The sequence below is a fragment of the Saccostrea cucullata genome, unplaced genomic scaffold (assembly GCF_032062105.1).
Source record: "Saccostrea cucullata isolate Sc308-1 unplaced genomic scaffold, CSIRO_AGI_Scuc_v1 ctg81, whole genome shotgun sequence".
In the NCBI taxonomy this organism is placed as follows: Eukaryota; Metazoa; Mollusca; class Bivalvia; order Ostreida; family Ostreidae; genus Saccostrea; species Saccostrea cuccullata.
This window is the reverse complement of record NW_026931903.1, coordinates 38,033-60,489: the sequence shown is the minus strand read 5'-3', so window position 1 is coordinate 60,489 and position 22,457 is coordinate 38,033. Positions and strand designations below refer to the sequence as shown.

Sequence of the window (22,457 nt, the reverse complement as noted above, 5' to 3'; positions counted from 1 at the left end):
CCATCCTCTCATAAACCTTTCGATTTTTTTCTGCTTCCAAGATTCCTCCAGAAATTGAACTGCCTCCCGAATAAGAATGTGAACAACAAAACCACTAATATTTTAGAAAATGGCATATAAACTGTTTTTGTGCTTATGAAAATGTTTTTGCTCTTCTCAGACCTTGGCTGTTTTTGTCAAGTGCTTCCTATTGTAAATTTGTTTTGAGGGCTTAAAACAATTGATTTAAGTTTCATTATATGTTTGAATTTCAGACAAACGTTGATAACTCTAATTTCTTAATTTTTAAAAAAAATAATTTCTTTGTGTCTTAAACTCAAGCAAACATCTTCAGTGATAATTTGTTGAATTTTGGCAAATAAAACACCAGTTGTACGTAATTGTCGCCAAGGACGGTACCCATTTTTGATGCCCATTATATCATTTTGGTTCATTGAAACCCATCTGCTCATGTGTCTATAAAACGGACATTACGGACATTGTTTGTTGTAAATTTCACATATTTCAGTGCATATTTCTTTTGGATTCTTAACGAGTTATACAGCAGCTTTAATGAAGCGTTTTATTTCACTCTAGTTTACTGATTCTTTACCATTCATTTTTAATGCAGTGTCTCGAATAGTCCTTGTTTTCCAGCTTCACACAATGGAACCATGTGATGAAAAGTGGTCATATAAACCGTAATCATTTCATGAAAGATTCAATCATGAGAGAAAGTGAAGTTTTATGTCATATGATATCTATGTTGTATCTCATAGAGCTCAGGACATTATTTATTGAACAGCCCACGTACTAAAGCCATTCCGCTCGCCTTGTTCAACCATCTACAAGTTATCTCTCTTGTATCAGAGGATCATATCTTCTTCAAGGCTTTGTTGCATTAATGGGTGAGGAAAAAACATATTAAAGAAAGACAAAATGCAGACTTTATAAAAAGATTCCATCTAAGCCTTAAGATACAGAGATATAACAAAGGTACATGTAAATCTCTCCAAGAAAGAGCCCTTTGCTTTACTCTCACTAAATAACTGAACAGATTTCAGGTATTTGTACCTATCGATACTCTGTGAAACAGAATGTATATATAACAAAATGGCAATAATTGTCGAGGGTGACATTAATCACTGTAAAGGTAATTATATTATCAATTATACTCGACAGCAATGTGTGCAAAAATTGTTCAACATTTTTCAGTCCTATTATATACACATTTGATTACTACGTAAGTACTGAACATTGATAGATTTTCGACATTTATGAGGACCACACAAGGCATCATTTAAATTATATAACTTACCTAATCAAATGCCATCTGTGTCGTTCAATAGATGTTTTTAATTGATTTGCATCAATTTGAAAGTAACGTAATTTATAGAGGGCAGCAAAATCTTCCTTTAACCCATAGTCATGATAATATTATAATTATTTCAATATAACTTCTCAAAATTATTCGGACTTGCATGTTTTAATGGTACGATTTTTAAAATGTCTTTATGCCCACGTTATAATGTTTATATCTTAAAACAACGGAAAGCAAATTCTTTTAATAAAGATAATCTAGTTTCATGCTATGTTAACATCCCATATTTTCAGTAAAATTTCACATTGAAGGTTATATCAAAATCAATTCATTTCATTCAATAAATTAATGGCTAAATCTAAGAGCCTCTGTGAACCATTCCACTCTTTTTATTTTTCTTGTCTCAGTATATAAAAACACAAATCTAAAATTGTAGTTTTTAATCTCTCAGAATGAAAACAAATTGCAATAAAACATGCATACTGGCAAATAAATAAAATTCATAACATAGATATGGACGGATTATGAGACACCAGGGCACATGTTCGGCGCTATACACTTCCCATTATGGAGTACCCTTCTCCCTGGACAGATACAGGCAGGCTGGCATTTATCCCTGCAGTGACCTGTCCTCTTTGGTTCCTCACAGGTCTTAGAACAACGCTTGGTGCAACTTTTGAAAATAGCTCCTCTTGGACATCGATCTATATAAAAAGTAAGTAAGTACGTAATTTATTTATTAATAGTGAAATGTGTACATATCAAAGTAGGTTAATTTACTAATATTTCGGTTCATGATAAGCTATAAAACATATGGTTCATATTCATTGGCGTCGGAAGCAAATTGAAAGTGGGGGGGGCTAAGTGTAAGAAAAATTTTTTTTGTACCTCCAAAAAATCCTGACAAGCAAAAAAAAAAAAAAAAAAAAAAGGAAATGTCTATTTCCCAAACACGAAAATCCTATCCTATTTCGTGGGGGGGGGGGGTGTTAGGTTCGAACTCCAGTACCAAAATTTTCTTCCAAACACCAACACTTTTCCCAATTTTAACCTATACTAAGACGTATCTGTGGAAAGTGGGGGGGGGGCTAAACTTATGAAGATATGTTCAATGCCTATACTAAGTATATATTTGGAAAAAAAGTGGGGGGGGGGGGGGCTAAGCCCCCCTAGAACCCCCCCCCCCCCCCCCCCCGGTTCCGACGCCTATGATATTAATCAATACAACTAAGAAATACGTCATTTTCTTTACATTAATCCCTTTTATTACCATTGATGTATTATTCACGCTAATATTTCTAGTATTTATGAAAACATAGTAATACCATATACTTGAGAATTTAAATAAAATTATAAATGAATTTTATGAGCACACGGCAGGTGTGGCCGTTAAGCGGAGGATGCTCACTCCTCCATTGTACTTGCCTCCACTAATGCTTGCTCTGCTCCTTGTTTGTATTGTTTGAATAGATTTTTCCGCTTAAATACTGTTCGTTATCTCTATATATTTCATGTACACTTCTTTTTTAAGTTTACAAACTGTATATGGGAGACTTTTGTTCCTCTTATTTGATCTGAGTCAATATTTTAAAACGAGTTCTTAAAATGACAACTTTTTTAAGAATAATTATAAGTATTACAATTTTCTTTGTACTTACTCGGACATAATATATGCCTCTCCCACCGGATACTGACACTTTCACGGAGACAGGCATGTGAGTAGGCTTTGAAAGATTCACATGCGCATATTTTGTCTTTTGGACAATCACACATATCAGAAATACATGAACTGCAAATAAAATACATGTAATTGTTCAATTAAAAAATAATAAAAGAATTGTCTACATAAGGCTCTAGTCTCAAGAAACAAGCTCCCTATCATTTTTATGTACTTTGTCAATGATTCTGTACGAATCGTTAATAAACATCAGTTGAATTATTGCAAGCTTATTTGAATAGTAGATTGAACTCATCTTAACGTCAAATATGCATAAATATTTCAAATAAGAAAATGTTCACGTAAAATATTTCAATATTTTTACATCCGATATATCAATGTAAAAGCAAAATGTCACTAAAAGCAATATTTTCTATATTTACCTGTAATAAGTCCTCACATCTACCCGACGTCGACATTTATAGAACACACTTCCCAGAAGAAAACTACAGGCGGCCCTCGCCCTTTTTCGCCTTCTTTTATCCCCATCACACAGTGACGATTGTTCTGATTTCTCATGACTCAAAACACAAGCTGCCTTGCTGCCTACCCGCCAAGTATTCCCAAATTCTTCACTGTCTAAATACAATTTACGGTCGCGACCCTGAAGGTCATCAGCACCGAACCCGTTATAATTCCCACAAAGTCCAGCCATTCGGCGTTTGTACTGACTTGACACAGTGAGTTCTACGAAACTGTCTCCATCCCAAACGATCTGTAATCCAAACACAGCCTTGAATATCACCGAATTTCCATCTCTATGAATAGAAAAGTCGGGATCCTTATTCTTATAAGGAAGTTTGATTCTTTTTCTGTTGACTTTGACTCTTAGCTTTTGATGAAGCCCTATTTTAGTTTTTCCTATAAATACTGTTAACATCCTTGTCCATGTATACCACGGCGAGGATCTAGCGTCATTTCTCACTGTCACCGAAAACTTTTTAGTCACTTCGTCCTCTGCTAATAAATATTTACACGCTCCCTGAAAATTATAGATCCTCCCGTCAAACGTCCTGTAATGAGGATCACCAAACACTGTACAAATTCCACTGGCTGAAAAATAAGCATAAAACAATATATTTTTATTATATTATCAAGTTCTTCAGACTGCTTAATTATATCATAACTTCACTTTGATTAAACATTAATGTTAAAAAGCATCACAAGGTTTGTTTATACAAAAGTGTAAATACCTTCTACACATCTGGGACAACATTCACCGTCCAAATACTTTAATTTATAACCCTGCAATGAAAATAATTAAATTCTAATAGGTAATAATAATTTAAGAAAAAATAACAACTAACATTTCAAAGAATTTGTAGATGGGTTATACTTTAAGTGTATTAGATACAATAATTCTAGATTAAAAGCATTGCTGAAGATGCTATAATATTTATATTTGTTCTTTATTTGAGACAAAATTCACAATTTCTTCAGAGAACTAACCGGTGGACACCAGCTGGATGTCTTACACTGCTGGACCCGACACCTAGTGGTGCCGTCATCACAGGAACATTTAGTACAGATATTGGGCTGCCAAACTTCAGAATCCTACAACATAAATCAAAATTTAATAGTTATAACAAGTTGAATGTTCTCCATCCAAGAACAAAATGGGTAGAAATGTCTCTCTGTTTAAGCAATGAACATTAATTTTTAAAAGTGTTACAAAATACATAGGGTTTAATAAATTCAAGAGAAATCTTGTCAAGCAAAGAAAATCGTATCCTTATTTCAATGGGTGAAATTTCAATGGGGTGTTAATTCACGACGACTGTTCTTACCTGATACGTGGCACCCTCATAGTCACAGATTTCCTTTTGAGGACAGACTTTACAGCAGGAATCCTCCCTCTTGACGGTCATATTGACGTCACATGTGATAGGTGGACAGATCTCCCTCTCACAGACAATGGTCCCCATCTAAAACGGCAAGAAACTTGAAACATTTTTTTGTAAACTTTTTTCAGTAACATAGAAAGTATTCAAAACTAAATTGGATGCTTTTATTTAAAATAAAACATCAGTGAAATGAAACTGGGCAGGTTATAAAATTTTATTCCATTTGTCTGTCTGTACAATATGTTTGTTTTCCAGGAATTTTTTACTCTGTAGCTTAATTTTGCAATACCAAGAATTGATAAACTGCTGAAAAAAGGAGTTGCTGAATTTGATTTGATTGTTTGACCATTTCTTCAGAAAGATTTTTTTTTCCGTTTACCTAGGCATGACCTCGGCCATATGTCGAAAGGGGATGGTACATGAAGCTGGTGCCATGCCAGTCTGATATTTTTAGAGGTCTGTATTTGTTCAGCTCCAACTTTGTATCGTTCTTTTGGACCTAATTACTGTTCGTCATCTTCAAGTTTTAAATTTTCAGTAAATTCTTTTTAACAATTTTTTACTGTTTTCTCCAAATGTTTTAACATTTCAAATTGTTGGAAAATTATAAACTATATATTATATATATTTCAAATTTTCATTTCAAAATTTTAGAAACTAATTTACTGCTAAGATTCAACAACTTTCTCATTTCTGTAAGAGTTTAAAAAAATATCCCCCAAAATTTTGTGATTTATCATAAAGCTAACTGAAATAAAAGCAAATAAATTCTAAATTTAAGGTCTGATTTCTGTAACTATTTGTAAAGCTGCCATAACACGTCATTTAATAAAAAAAATATCCTATTATCTGTAAATGTCTATGAATTTCCGTTTCATGCATTGAATTAATTATTTTCTATTGCTATTATAGAATTATTGCTTATTAATCAAATTTTGTGGAATTGTCAATCTAAAATTGACCAAAGGACTGCAATTCGATCAATTCTTTCCAGAAGTGTTGACGGTATCAATGGAAAGCGTTCATTAAATAATGAACATTAATGTTCTTTTTGTCATAATAGAATAAAACATTATACATGTATATAATACAAAAAATAATGGGTTTGCAATTTGTATGAAAAACACCAGTCAACATAATTGGGTATGCATGGAAATCATTTTTGGAAATTTCTTACCAAACACGTGCACCGGGTACATTCTTCTGGTTTGAAGACATCATTTGTTTTGTAGATTTTCTTTTGAAAGAAACAAAATCCCGGAGGTAAATTAAACACTTTTCTTTGACCTGCAAAAGCATATATGCATTTATAGGACTGAAGATACATAAAAAAATATTAACATCGTTAAACCTTTAATTCACCGGATGATTCCGTTCTTTGTGACTCAATCAAATATAAAATTTTAAAAAAATCGTTTGAATAATCTATTAGAACTTTGTTTGGAACAGAATTGATTAGATACCTTCACAAGAAGGACAACATTCATTTTCTTTATGTACAATGGCGGATTCTGGACAATTCAGCAATGGACAAACCTCCTTCGCACAGGACACATTGCCATTCTTTGAAAAAAAAACAAAAATACTTTCTAAAGATTTATTCATGTAAAAAAAAGGATAATAACATTAACAAATGAAACATGCTGATTCGTAGACTACATCTACAACAGATTTTATCATAAGGCACTGTACTTTGCAAGGTTTTTGCATAATAATTCATCGTTATTTTTACTTTTCTAAATGAATGGACAAACGTTATGTATTCTACGCAGAAAGTATAATTGCACAAAGTGACACAAATGAACATTATTCCAGTCTTCTAATTCAATATACCTGACATGTACATTTTGTGCAGACGTCCGTGCTGAGGGTAAAGTCTTCACCATTCTGATACGTTCTACCATTATCTAGGCAACCTACAAGACGAAAAATGATTGGCTCTCAGTTTGACTTAAGGTAAATAATGTCTGTATTTTTGTTTTGCTATTCTTATGATGAGGAAAGGTTTAATTAAGGTATTTGTGTTAATTAATTGTGTTGTACCTTGACAAATAGGGCAGCACTGTCCCGGTACAGTAACGGGGTTCTTGCAATGGGAGAAGCATTTGGTTGTGGCCCTTGTTATGACTCCTGCCTGGTATGGAACAAATACATTATGGTTTTAATTATTTCGATGCTTCTTCCTTCAAAACATTTATATTCTTGTCAACTATATATCAGAACTATAAAATGACATCATGTATGTGTTTAATATATCTGTTTATTTTAAAATAATATATTACAAGCTAATTACTTTATAAATATCAAAGATATAGAAAGGAAACACCGAATGAAACCAAATAAAAGTACATCATATATTAAATAATTTCATATAAATTTTAATAAATAATTTATTCTCACCAAGAAACACAACGGATCAAATAAAATTTTATCCCAAAATAGTACTTTTTTCTTCATTAAGGCATGAATAGCAAAATGAATGTAAATGGCAAGAGGTGAATTTTATATATTGCTATCTGCAACGTATTAATATTTTTATTCATTTTGTAAATACACATGTATAAACATAACAATCAATTACATCGTAAATCAAGAAACCCACGCTTCCTTTAGAAAAGAATGCCACAGTTATGTAAAGAATGAAAAGTATGATTGAAGTATGGAATTCCTACAGGTTTGAATGATATCAAAAGGTAAAAAACGATTTTTTTGTCTTTTTACATTTTTACAGTATTCCACACAAACTGTCAGTTACCTTTTTATAAAACCAATTTAATATGTTTATTGATATTTATAAATCGTCAACAAAATAAGGATAATCTGTTATCTTAACAATTATTTGGTTTTAACGAAGATATCCTTTGAAATAAATGTGAGCAAGTAAATGTTACTATGTGAAGAGGGCTATTATTAAACCCTTTATCTACAGGTACATCACAGGCACCTGTTATTACTTATTTTTCTTTTAATAAAAAAAATATACCCCCTACCTTATAATATATTTTTATTATAAGTAAGGGGGTATATTTTTATTAAAAGAAAAATAAGTAACGACAGGTGCCTGTGATGTACCTGTATATCGGTTTCCTTGTCTGTTACTACTGTTCAGTACCTTTTTAGAATAAACTTTTGAAATATTTGTTACATGTTACTCTGTACAATTTGGGAGTGTTACAGATCAGGTTGTTTCTGAGTCTTTTTCAAACTTCACATTTTGTTTTTTTTTCTTCTGTTTTGCTTTGATTTTGTAATAATGAATGTTAAACTTATTATGACTTGGCAAACTACTGTAATCTATTTTTCTGTTAACGTTGGAGTTTAATGGATTTTTTCCACTTCTTTACTCTGTGATTAAAGCATAAGACAGGTGTAACGGCTCGACAAGGGATACTGCTATTTCCATGATGCATGACCCATTCTGATGTTTTAAGATGTCTCCTCTGCTTTGTATAGGGATCTTTTCGTTTATATCCAAGTAATTAAGAGTTTAGTAGGCATTTGCTTATTTATATGTTTATCATGGATTGAATCTTGATAGAAAATTCTCGACGGTTATATTCATTCATAAAAATATTGTGTTGCAGGTCAAGTTGTCCTAAAGAAAGTTAACTCTTTTTGTCTGATTTGCTTATTTTAATTGTCTTAAAATGAAAAGTAATTCCTCGTTTCTTTTTTTTTTTACTTCAGGCTAAACAGAATACTTAAGCATAAAAAATTCTATGCAATTCCCTCTGATAACAAGGAAATTGTTAATCCTTTTTGATGTACCTACCCTACACGAGAGCTTGACACAGGGGTTGTCTGGGCTGCTCCACTGCTCTCCACTGGTGTACTCAGTACCCTGGTAAGTACAGCCTTTACACATCTCACAACACTTCTGTTTCTCTTGTAAGTTCTCATACAATATCATATGGCAGCCTTCAAGATTGGGACAGCTAGTTCGCCGACATGTGACTTCTTTATTCTAAAACGAAATTCAAAGGTAAAGGTGGTTCTTTTTCTAATTGTTTTATTATTTTAATGATTAAGAGTTCAGTGGTCTTCAAAAATTTACTATTCATGTATAACCAGTAATTACCTAAATCAAACTTTTTATTCAGACTAATGCAAGCATTCAACAGTTACGGTTATTTTGTTTTAATAATGTTTAAAATAAGATTTTTTTAATAAAAAAATCAATTGAATTAGTGTGTTTTCGAGAACTTTAAGCATTTGTTTTATTTCTTGACTCAGACGGCATGTAAAAACTGTGACGTTATAAGAGCGAATTGACCGAAGTGGACAGAAAAACACCCAACCCAAATATTGAATACTGGGAAGCAATAGGAGTTTGGCGATGTCATAAACTAAACGACGAGACTGAGATCTGTTGGTACAAGGAATAAATCAACCTTTCTTACGCGTGTAGGAAAGACATATGGAACTCAAGATCAAAGGCTCCGAAACTGTGATATAGATAACTGACTTAGAATTTATTATACAATAAAATATTCCAAGAGTCAAAATTTTATAAATATATTTTCATATACATGAACCCTTCATTATCAGGATTCGTCCATTATAGGTTCACACCAAAAAGATATCATGTCTCTTATGACATAAGGTAGTTAGTGTGTTTGTTTCCATAGATTAGAACTCGACATAATTTTATCTGTGGCTTATCAGAGCCGGATAATGTTTAAGTCAATTTGTAGAAAACAAACACTTGTTGTACATCAAACAGCTTAGTGATTTGACTGATAAAGACTGTCACATCAGTACTGTTAACATTTAGCAGTGTAACGGCCTCTATTCACTAAGACTTGATTAGACTGAAACAGCACATACTCATTCACAAAGATGTTTTCATACAAGATCAAACTAAATACACTGAGCCACTTAGAATGGTTATGATAATTGCGTTTCAAGAGTCATATATGTATGGTAATTGAAGGAAATTTTTAGAGTCTATTTTAAATCATTATTAAGAATCTTTCAAAAGTAACCCTTTTCTGTCCATATAAATATTTGCTTAGACTAATCATAAGATGCCTGTTAAATGCATTTACGAGATATAATACATATACATATATGTATGTTGGACGCTAAGTCTGTTTACATAGCGCGCGGGTAGTTAAATAGACACATTAAACCACCCTGATCTTAAATAAAACTTAAAAGAGATGAGTTGACTCTAGCTGTAGAGCAACACAAATTTACATTCAGCCCCGAATCATTGATATAAATGAAGTATAAATATCCAGTGTAAACAAAATCATTTTCAACAACCACCTCTGGAATGAAAATAATTTAGTTATCATAAATGTTCGGGTTTGTTTTGTTTGCGAGTTTTCGATTATGGAATAAAGCTCTCCATTGATGTAATTGCTACTGCAGGCTTCGTGATTCTGCGATATTTTTGTGTCAACAAAAATTCAATTCGAATACCAATATTGTTAACATGGAAGACTTCAGCGGAAAGATGAATGCGTATTGAAGTTGAGAGACATACTCGGCACTGAGACGAGCGTAGAATTTCTACTTGCAGACATTTTGCTTTTGCCAATTTAATGCTAATGTCAAATTGGTCAATATAGAGCTATTGAAAATCATATTGTGTGGTCCCTTGAGTAGCGTGTGTGATCAGACAAAATATTACACATTCTACTCGTCTCCGATTTTGTCATTTGAAAAAACCACTTGTTTGCTTTAGAGGGTGCTTTAGAAGCACTTAAATCAAGTCAAGGGTCTTGCGTCTCGACGCTATGCAATAGGCAATGGCTGGACTATTTTCTTTCCAGACTTACAGAATATGAATGAATGTTTTAAAACAAGATTTTTACTAATGTATGTACTATTAACCTTTTTTGGATGAAGTATGCAATCTAATATTTTCATCCGACTGAAACCTTTATCCTTTTACGTGAATTGTAGGGCTGACTCAACTAGTTCATAGGATTTGGAACTCATTCAGAAAAGTAACTGACATGATTTGAAGCATCTAAATGTGGTTTCTCAAAAATACTTTTTGAAAATTAAATTTTGTATTAATTCCTACAAGTATATATTTAGCTGAAATTAAGAGCTATGACAAACTCGCATTTATGACAGTTTGCTTCTTCAAAGGACCTTAAGTTCAACAGACTAATATGTATGTATATATTGCTAGATATCCAATTTCCTTTGATTTGACATTTATTTTTTTTTTAAATTAGAAACACGAATTTTATAAAAACAAATGACAGGTGTTTTGTTTGAAGGAACAGTTCAAACTGTGGTTTCATCAATATTCGTTGAGTACCAATTTTCAAGGATTTCGTTGTTGAGCAGATCCACGAATTCAAATGTTCATTGAATTAAGAAATATATGATATTCATTTGCATAGGCAATGCCTTTGTGCACGAAATCATGTATCCTCGAAAACGTCTGTTTTTTTCAAAAATCACGAATATTGATGCCAACGAAAATTGATGAAACCACAGTATTTCATATATTACATGTATATTTCATAAAGTTCATGTGAGTATACTTTCGCCAATTATCAAAAATCAGATTGCTACTAGTTAAAGCTAGATACCATTGCTGACATACAGAAAAAAAGGTTGAAACTATGACGGAAAAGAAAGCTAAGCATTAAGAAGTATTCACAAAAGCCAATACTAGTATTTGCCTGTTTACTTCATGTATTTTGTTTACTTTTAATTACTTTTTATTGTGAGGTAAGTTGTTTCCAGCATTTTTACTATTGTTTATCTTTCTGTTTTGTTTGAAACTGTTGAGGCAGTCAGCGGTAAACCTAAGTTAGAGAGCGTTGTTCTCTTTTGTGTAGGTTTAGTCAATTAACACAAATTTACTGCATCCCTTAACAGATATGGTAGTAAGCGATTGGTAAAGCTACATTTCTTCAAAATATTATCTTAATGACCTTATGACGACACTTTATGTCTCCGGGTAAAAGTTTACACCCAACTTTAATACATCTAACCGCCGCTACTCTCTTACACCCGCCTTAACATTAGCGAAACCTCTTTGTCCTTTCAGTTGCTACATTGATAATTTAACAGTTGAATAAGCAATAATCCAATGATATCGGATGTTTTTAAAAAGAACTTTCATTCAATTTCATTTTCAGGTTGCAAAACCGATATTTTATAAGGTCCTCGACGCCCGCCTCTTTCATTACTCCTTGTGGTTTTCTCAATAAATCTTCATTACATTGCAAAACTACGTCGGACCGTGATAAATCCCTGATCAACAGGGCTGTGTGTAGTATGTCAAAACGTTTATCTCTTTTCACTGAAATGATTATATAACTATTTAAAGGTATTTTAATGAGATAAAGGTTCATCGTAGACTAGTGGTCGACGTTTTATACACTTACAAAAGTCTGGCCTAGACATCACATACTTGGATCTCCCAACCGCTTTATATTCTAAAGGCGAAACAATCGACTTTCGGCGTTAAATCGTGTAATATGGGAAAAGTAACTACTTATAAACATAAGCAGGAAATCTGCTTCTTTTTTCAAAGCATTTGAATCGGTTATGTACTTGACGATCTGCTAATTTCATTGCAAAAATTAGTTTTATACTTAAAAAAAGGAATTGATAAGTTACATATGTATTTGATTTTCAGTTCATATCCTGTTTTTGCCTATTTTATACGTATACCACAGATAAAGTAATTTTAGATAGGGCAGTATTCTCTTGTATTTTTTTTTAATGGGAAATAACCTCTTAAACACCTGTGCAAGTGCGGGGTCAAAGTGGTGGCTTTTTAAGCAATAACATTATCTACTCTTAATCAGGTCGCTTTATTCTTCCCGAAATAAAAGTATTTTGTCTCCGATTAAGCTATACGGCGGACAGCAAAATAAACATGAATGATAGCAAATTCAATTCGCACAAACTTTACAAGTATTGTGCAGATATGATAGATGTTAAACGTATTAGGACCTGCTGCTCTGCAATCTTTCTCAAGGGTATCCACGTGAAGTTTATATGTATAGTCGTTCATTCATAGTTCTTGCCAATCCCAATATCATTTCAGCAGTCTTTGGTCCACGTCAACGAGAATTTAGTATGTGGCATTGGGTTTATTTAAAAAAAAACATCTGAATACTGAAGAAGAAGGAAACAGGAAAAGAAAGATTATGAACCCCAAAATGCCAAATTCATGGTTTATCCCCGTTTTTGATACAAAGAAGCATATGGGCCTTTGCACCCGACTGATTTCAAAGAGCATGCAGTTGTCTTCAAAAATATTAACAATTCGAAACTGCTGATAAATGATCTTAAATATTTAAAAAAAACACTAAATTATTTTTACATGTCGTTTAATTGATATTAAGTTATGAAGTCTATAATTTTATATCTATTACCAATCTCTATATCTTATATTTCAACAGGTTTTTGTCTTCAGTTGAACTTAAACTCATGGTAAGGCAGAAAGCTGTTGTGCTTGAGAAGCAAAAACATCATGTTGGCTTTGTGAACGAACATAGACTTCAAAAGGAATTAGACTCTGAGATACTACATGACTTACAGAGTCATACAAACAGATGGGAAGAACCGAAATGTAAATCGTACCATAAAATATAAGTTCTAAGCTGATCGTGCAAGACTTCAAGAAGTTGGCTAATATCAAAATTGTCATAAAACAGGTAATGTTCAATTATTATTCTTTTTTTATTTTTTTGTTTTTTGTTTTTTTTTGGTTTTGTAGATTTGTTTTTGTGTGGTTTAAAAACAGTACTAGTATTGTTTTTAAGAGTTATTTTCCTTTTAAAAGATTGGTTTTAATTTTATATATTTTTTTTGTTTATTTAAAAAAAAGAAAACAATGAGAATAAAAATGCATCAAATTTTCAAATGTTTATTGAGTTGCTCTCTATCTATCATGTAGGGCGTATCAGTACTATAGATCTAGAAATTACCAACAATCAAAATGAATTTTAATTACCATACCTATACTGGATTCCTAAACTTCATAAAAACTCTCACAAAGATACATGTACTTAGCGTGTTCGTGTAAATGTTCTACCAAGCCCATTTCTCCTCTCCTCACTTAATTTTAAAAGCTCTGAAAGAGTCAATTCAGTAGTACCGTGAAACAACTATTTGAGAAGTGATGTTAATCAAATGTGGATACTTAAAAACCCCAAAGAATTTTTAGAAAATCTTCAATCAAAAATTTTTAACTAAAGTTAGTAGCATTGAAAGGCATGAATTTTCAAATTTTTTTTCTAAAAAATCATCCTCCACGACAAATGAAGGACCAGGCTTTTGATATCACTAACTCCTTTTTATAAGATCGGATCTCGCAGATTTTCGTACCTAGTATCTGGTCATCTGCAGACTGACTTTGCTTAGATTTCTGTTTTACAATATCTATGTAGTTTTTGGAGACAAGATTTTCCAACAATCTGTTAGAATTCCTCGGGGTGCACATTATGTCCATTATAAGTATACTATTTAGTTTTCACATAATGCATAATTTATTCAAACTTTTACAAAAGAAGTCTCTTGCTGTGGCCTATACTAGTAACTTAACATTTAGATATATCGATGACTTTTCTCAATTTAAAAACAAATATCATTATCATTTACACATTGATATGATATATCCCTTTTAACTGAAATAAACGACACCATGGAGTCTGACCTGCTTTCTATTTGGATATTTTACTTGAGAAAATCGAGAATATCATCTAACATCTTAATTTTCTGAAAAACGTGATGACTTTAACTTCATAGGGGGTTTATGTCTCGCGGTTGATATATGTTCTTCTTACGAATATTTCTAAAATGAGGCAAGCACGGGAAAAAGCTGATGACACAATAGTATATTTGCAGTCAACATTTCACAAATTCTATTGCAAACACAGCCTGTCATTCTGTTGACTGATGACTTACATTTTTCATAATTTTTTTTTAATATCATTATGTTTATACTGGATTTATTATGAATACCTCAGTTACCTGATCATGACAGAGAGTATATGACGGGATATACCGGTCGATAAGGAATGTTCCCTCATTCATGGCATCTGATCCCACCATATTTGCTGAGATTTAAAAGATCTATATTTGCTTTTCTCAAATTGTATTGTTTCGATTGACTTTTGAGCATGATTACTTGTAGTTATCGCATATTTCATTCAAGAATTTCGATACTGTCGTATAAGTTATCGCATATTTCATTCAAGAACTTCGATATTGTCCTATAAAGATAAAGATTTTTAAAAGTTTTGGCAAAAATAGAAGGGTTGTGTTTTAAAGATTGGATATATGCATTTTTGAGATCAATCACTTATCTTCACCCTTTTCTTAAGTTAAAGTTAAATTAAGTTAAAATATATCTACATGTATATAAATACAGACCTATCCACCCATTTTGTTTGTGGTATTTCCATACGACCAACTATGGTAGATCTCTCTCTCTCTCTCTCTTAAAAAAACGAAAACACCGAAAACTATTTCTCTTTGGCTTCTTGTCACTGATTGGAGATACACCCAGGGATGACTCTTGTACATTATGTATACCATTCATTTTGGGTTTTAACGATTGTGAGTTCGTCAATGTATCAAATGGGTTTCATATCAAAAGTCTCTAAAATGTGTTCTTTTTGGTGGTCAAAGTGTAGGATAATATATTTGTAAAATTGCGCAGTGTATTACCTTCTTTTTATTTTGTATCTTACCTTACAGAAACAGGATATACACGGATTGTCTGTAATATTTGGGATGAAAATTTCTTCACCTTCTTTTTCACATCGCCTTATGCTTCCTATAGAATATATAAAATAAGGGAAAATATGATAATAGGAAAGTCAATAATGGATTTCTATTAAGCTGTGATAATTATGAGTTGTCGCCAAGGGATAAATGAAACATTTTAACTAAAATCACTTTATCGAATTAAAAGCCGGAATGTAGCAATCTTCAAAACGTCCATTTAAGATCATAAGCTATGGTACAAGATCACAGGACACGCCCGCTGTGTTGTAATTTAGAATCTTCTTTTTGCAGTGAAACCACCCCCAGAAATTCGGTGTATTCATGAAGCGGGTCTTCATAAGCCTCGGTGGGTACATTGAGAGGTAGGCGACACATATTTGTATGGAGAGATTTATAAATCTTAATAGAGATGCAATGATCTGAGTGAAAATTCATAAATCAGTTACAGAGCAGACGATAGTGTCATGAATAGATCAACAGTAAAAACTTCCCGCCTAAAACATACAGTTTCCGGTCGCCAGAGAAGGCTTGAATTTAATGCAGCGACAAAAGATTTTACATTATCAAATCATCGATTAGAACAACATTGAATCATTTTCTCAATATTTATACAAGCAATCTACACAAACGAGTGCTTCTGCAGCAGACGTCAAAATGGGCAAAGATACTTGTTACTGAGAAAAAAGACATTTTTGCCAATTATAAATGAAAAATTCCTCAGTTAACCGTCTCCCGCTTTATTGATAATAGAGGAACAGTAGTCGTCTGCAACTAGCAATTTGAAAGTTTTATTCCATGTTTGTCTGCCGGCCATAAATTAGATTCGTTTTGTAATGTGAAATTTGTTCGGCAGGCAATTTTCCTTACGACAGTTTGTTACAGTATTTTATTAACAATAAGATTTCACTACTTGGGAAAAATAAAACCATTCACATTAATAATGTGGACCAAAAACATTAAAATTGGTTGATTTTTTTTATTCGTATACTATTGTGTCGGGGGGTTTGAAAAACGATTTTTTAAGTCTTTTACCTAGAAACAGATTTTCTCTGCTAGTCTTAGAAACAGATCGGCATTAAATGAGTTTGTCTGGTTGATTTATTCTGTTAATTTACGGCTATCATGGATTGAATTATCCCTTTTACTTGCGCTAGTCTGGTTTCCGTGTGTGGTCATATTTCACCGACTCAAACAACCCTCTAAAACACATTTATATTTCAAATATAAAATTCAACTGCGTTTTTTAAGCAACATGTAAATAATGTATAATTTTAGAGCCCAGAACGAGTTTCCTGTACCAGTTAAGAGATATAATGAATAAAGATTTTCGTATTTGAAGTCCAGTGCATTATTCCAACTAAGTACGAACTAATTAAGAAGAAATGCTTTTCAATATGTTAATGAAAATTATTTTTTTTCCCCTGACTTAGTTGTCTCACAGTGGATTATAATTAAACCGGGCTTTTTTCGTTCTATATCCAAAATAAGGGGTTTTAGTCCAGATAATTTACATAATGAGATTTGCTGCATATATTGTTGGAAACTATTTTTGAACAAAAATGACATATATATTGAAATATACAGAAAAAAAAAATGAATCAATTTCTTTGTCATCGTATTTCCATTGATTAGCTTTAAGCACATGGCTCATAAATTGTTTTAAATTTAATTTTAAGATGTTTCATGAAATTAATGTCTTGTTAGGAATTACATCAAAATCATTTATATTTCGAAAAATATAAAGAAAACAGAAAAGAAAAAAAAATGACTCTCAGATTTAATGGGGTTCAGATTTCTCACCAGTAAAGGAAATGAGAGAGATTTCGGGATCTTTTAAATGTTTTACATGGTTATGTATAGTCCTTTCCTTCATCGATACAAAGTCAAACACAGACTAATGTCTCCAAAGAGCAAGGTGTTTATTGTTAATGGTAACAAATCAGAGTTGATGGAAAGGCTTAATCACGTAAAAAAAAAAGAACTATTGAACATAAAGGAATTGTTCAGTATGCATCATCATTAATTTTTTTTTATTCAATTGTCTTTTACAAATTAGAATTATCCTTGTACTTAGTTGGCCAAATACATTTTATGCCAAATTATTCAAATATCAAATCTGGCAAGTGAATTATTTTTTCTTTTCATTTATTTTAACTGCTTGAGTCAATTTGATCGTCCTACTTTTATTTTCAGCGAAAGAAAATAAATCTTTGAAAAAAAAAATTATAAAGGCTCATGAATTCTTTGGCTAACGAATGCAGCATTTATAATTAATCATCAGACAGCACTAAAAATGTTTAAACTGGAAAATATTATCTTAACACCTGCGGAGAGAGCCTTGTCACAAGACGTTAAATTTATGGCTTTTGGTTAACTTTTTTGCATATACATATCTCTTTTTCTCTCTTTAATATCAAATATCACAACTGTCACATTTTAAAAAAAATGCCTCTTTGAAATTATGGAGGCGAATTATTGTAGTCTCATTATCATCTAACAGCCTGCGATTTAAGGGAATTTTTCAATCTTAGACTGAAGCCAAGGATATCTTCTTTATTTATTAATATTCGGTTATAATAAGGTTGATCAGTGTGGTAGGTAAGGCGGCCAGAAACACGTGTTAAAAGTCTTTGAAAAGAATAACATGACTGTGAAAAAGTGAATTAAGTGCAAGTTTTATTCACCAAATTCTGGAAATTATGGCAGATAATTTATGTCTGTTCAGAAAGCTTTGAGGAGAAATTCAATTCAGATCCAGTGCCCTTGACGCGGAGATAAGAAAAAGAATAGGTTTTTCACAATATCAGATTCTACTCAACGCTGATTTCCGTCAATGGCTCTCAATAAAATCGCCATAATATTGTTGCAAAATTTTAAATGCTGAAAATTTCATTCACATTCCCATAATAATTCATTGTATAAATATTTTTCTTTCCTGATTTTGAATATAAACTAACTGTTCATTTCTTTGTGTTTTGAAAGTCATTATATAAAAGTCTAATATACATGTAAAAAAAAAAAAATTATTACCGAATGCAAAGAGGCCTTTTTCTAACATATTGTAAATTATACAAGACATGAAAATTTAGCCTAAAGGTTAGAAATTACCTTTTTTCAAGCGCGAACATTTGTAAATATAGATAATTTTAAGTCTGTAAATTATATGTTAAAATTATATTTATAACTCAAATTGCTATTTTAACAATTAATTGAAAATAAACGACTAATACATACTTTTTGAGTCTCTTAATTGAATTAGATAAATCAAAAATGTAAATGAAAAGAAGAAAATTGACACCTGTCATTGAATATTTTGCACATTAATTAATTTTTTTATCGAACTATATACTACATAAAAACTCTAATTCATATTCAATACGGTCTGCCAAAATCGGGGTTTGGATGAAAAATAAACATGATTTACAACTGAAAATCATAAAATCTGCTTAACAAGTTCAAGGAAGATCAAATATATTACCATAAATATGATATTTAAAAGGCCAAGCGGGGGTGTTGTAAATGCCAAAGTCAAAAATGAAATAAAAGCGAAACAAAACGCAATGTCGTTAACATTATAACCTTGGTTTATCTTAAACCAAAGCAATTGCAATCATGCTTTGTGCATTTCTGCACTTATTAGTATCGATTTAAAATCATAATAATAGATATATATGTCAGTTTATCTGATTAATCTTTTTAGTCTTTGTTATTGACACGGTAACACGTATTATCACAAAACCGCACTGGTTAATTCCAAATCTTGTCATCTTAATTAAAGGATCAATAAAATACCATTCCAGGTCAAAGGAACGTTAGACCGATTCCTCTACACCAGACAGGAATACTAGCAGATTTTAATCAAATTTAATTACTCAAAGTATTTTTAAAGTTTGTAGTCTTACCTATTAACTGGGTCTCAGAATGGCTCGCAAAAACAAGGATGAAGAGTGCTCCTATGAAAATTTTACGGCATGCTGAGGCGTCCAAATGCGTCAATCCTTTCATAGTATTGTTTCATCCCGCGTTCTTCGCAAGGCACGCGTCGCCAATCAAATTATGCAAACTTAAAATTCCAATTTTTGAGTTATTTCTTTTCTTTTTTGGCAAAGACAAAATAGTCAAATGTTCACAGACGCGGTCTTGTGAAATTTTCTCTCATTTGAATCTGTGAAGATAAAAATCCAGAGGTTTCCAATAAGAGTTATTAGAGTGTCTGGCCCGTAATTTAGTTTATAAGTTAACAAGATAACTTCGAGGAAGGGAATCAATTAGAAAGTTTCTGGAGAATGTCTTTCATGAAAATAAATTCATAGAAATTAAATATATGATAAATAGGACTAGATAAAACCAAATAAATCGCCAAGTTTCCTCTGATTCTGTGTTGGTTGTTTCTCCTAGATAAATAAATTTCCTGAATGTTCACGCCTCCAAAAATTTGTCAGTGGGTGCTATGACTCTGGTCCGCATTAAGGAACATGATAGTAATTAGTTTTCATTAATGTCCTGTTCTTATCTTGTACACCATAATTAAGTGGTTTACCAATAACCGCTACAAGACATGAAGGCCTTGCTATATGTTAGAATCGTTATGTAAGTCATTCGAAGATTTATATCCAATCCACGTTAAAGACAAGCAGGTATAACATCCCAATCTAAATTGCTCCTGCGTTTTATGGACTTGCCCACAGATATCCTTAGATCTGATCAAGAATCATGGCTGCAATCAAATCTGAAAAATAGAACACAAAACAGATATGAAACTCGATAGGGTCCATACACCACATAAATAGTCCGCTAATAGTACAAGGCATCAGATATACTTGTAGAGTAATTATGATGTTTAATTTGTCATTTTTTTTCTCTCTGATAATCTTTTTAAGCATCTGATAGGAATTATCGGCCTTAATTCGCCGAGAACATAATTTACTTGACAATTCCTATCTAGGAACGAATCTGAGATTATCATCTCAAATGATAATGTGTTCACATGTAAAATATTTTAATTAAGTATTTTACACAATGTGTGTCCCGCGCAAGAAGAGGGGTCGCCGCTAATCCACCGTATTCTTTTTGCGTTCCCGATTATTTTCTCATGTCGCCAAATCTTCGTCTTACGACACTTTCTCAGACAGCGAGTGTCGGGCACCCGAGTGGGAAGAGATCTCTATCTGAGCCATTGTCGCAACAGCGATAAAATCATTAACCCCGGCAGGTAGGAAAGAAATGTTTCACAATTTACCATCGTACAACATTAATTAGACATCAACAAGAGTTATGCAAAAAATTTTATGACAGTTAGATTGAAAAATACTAAAAAGGCAATTATTTTTCGATTTTAAAATTTACGATTTTCCTCTAGGTGAAGACGCACTAAAATAAATATTGCTGTGTTGAAGAATTTACGCGATTTTTATGTTCGTTATGATTTTAGGACCGTATATATGAAATGAAAATTTTTTGCTTAAGTTTGATCGATTTACGACCCTATATATATTCCAGATTAAGATAAATAGACTAAAAAATAAATTAGTTTCTCTTTTTATTCCACAAAGTTGACACGCTAGGAATGTGTCGAATATCAGATATAACAGGATAAATGAAATTTACTGGGGCCTTAAACGATAAATAAATACAGTCACACTTGGCATAAAGTCACATTTGGCAGGTAAATGCAAAGGAATATGATGAATGCGCTCCAAAAGAAAAAAAAATAAAAGGGCTTCTTTTAGAAGTTAGCTGAAAATTTCCTTGATCAAATCGATGATTAGAAAATGACATCTAATCCAGCATCGTCTTCTGATGAGTTATCGTCAGTGTCATCACTTACCGTTTTCTGTGGGATTAAGCATTTCTTTATACAGCTTTTGGAATACATCCGGAATAATATACCTCTGTTGATTATGTATAGCTGACACCTAGATATATGAAACGCCAATATTATACAACTGCAACATAAAAAATGTTAATCATATGCGTTTTATGGACGTTAAATCAAATGCTAATTCAAGAACGAAAGGCATACTTAACAACTGAATGCATCCATAGTCTTAGAGGACTATTGTCTTTTTAAGTTTGTAGTCTTTGTAAACTATGGGTCTTCTTTGACGGAACTGTCCATGTTAATAAAAGCACATCATTATTAGCCCTCATAAACAAACTAAGCCATGTTCATTTTACTGCCAGCCTAAAGACACACAAACCCCCGGACTGTCAATTCAACCTATTTGGCACAAAAGGGGACCAGAGATTGGACCATCATTTGTTAGTGGGAGGTCCCTAATGCCAGGAAGCCGACCTACCTGTGTAAAAGATTCTCGCCAGCAATTTATGTTTGTTTACATTACAGGTATTATACTTAAGAAATGCAAGTTTCCCTACACAGACCATGCGTGTGTGTTTTCTTTACCAGAACCAAATCATGTTTGCAAACCCAAGTTAAAATATTGTATATACAAGCTTTTGTTTGTTTAGTTCGGAGATAGGGTTATATCGAGAGAAACTAAGTACATTAAAATTTACAATGAACATTCCCTTCTGTAAGTATTCTCAATTTACTTTGCCTATTAGCAGATCAGAAAACAAGGGCGCCGAAAATGGGTTTTTATTAAACAGGTTAATTTATATTATAAACACAACCCTGTCTGAAGATATGAATGGGAACGTTTATCATGACAACTAATGTATTTGTGGAAAGGAGATATACTTATGTTAAATAAAGATGACAAATTATGATAAAGATTTTTTTTAACCAAATGTGATTTACCTTTTGGAACTCGGCCGATCTGCTTAGTAAACTCTTACAACTTTACCTGTTTTTAAATATCATAGTGGTCTTTAAAGATATCTTTAACTATATATGGTTGTTTTTCCCTCAGAA

At 32.2% G+C, this 22,457-nt stretch overlaps 1 protein-coding gene across 2 annotated transcripts; it reads right to left on the bottom strand.

Annotated features, from left to right (window-relative positions):
• Positions 1-1,725: 1,725 nt before the first annotated feature.
• LOC134233975 (BMP-binding endothelial regulator protein-like) lies at positions 1,726-21,762 on the bottom strand. 2 transcript variants are annotated; one of them, XM_062716026.1, is made up of 15 exons: positions 21,603-21,762; positions 21,408-21,495; positions 19,483-20,309; positions 15,544-15,629; positions 8,634-8,825; positions 6,905-6,995; positions 6,695-6,777; positions 6,325-6,424; positions 6,039-6,148; positions 4,805-4,942; positions 4,467-4,571; positions 4,211-4,262; positions 3,401-4,070; positions 2,959-3,089; positions 1,726-2,004 (listed from the first exon to the last, which is right to left on the bottom strand). In XM_062716026.1, exons 3-15 carry the CDS (start codon positions 19,583-19,585, stop codon positions 1,823-1,825), a joined length of 2,043 nt encoding a protein of 680 aa, XP_062572010.1. In that variant the 5' UTR covers positions 19,586-20,309; positions 21,408-21,495; positions 21,603-21,762; the 3' UTR covers positions 1,726-1,822. The 2 variants fall into 2 exon arrangements, with proteins under 2 accessions (XP_062572010.1, XP_062572011.1); XM_062716027.1 differs by lacking the exons at positions 21,408-21,495; positions 21,603-21,762 and adding an exon at positions 20,597-20,938.
• Between the last annotated feature and the right edge of the window lie 695 nt (positions 21,763-22,457).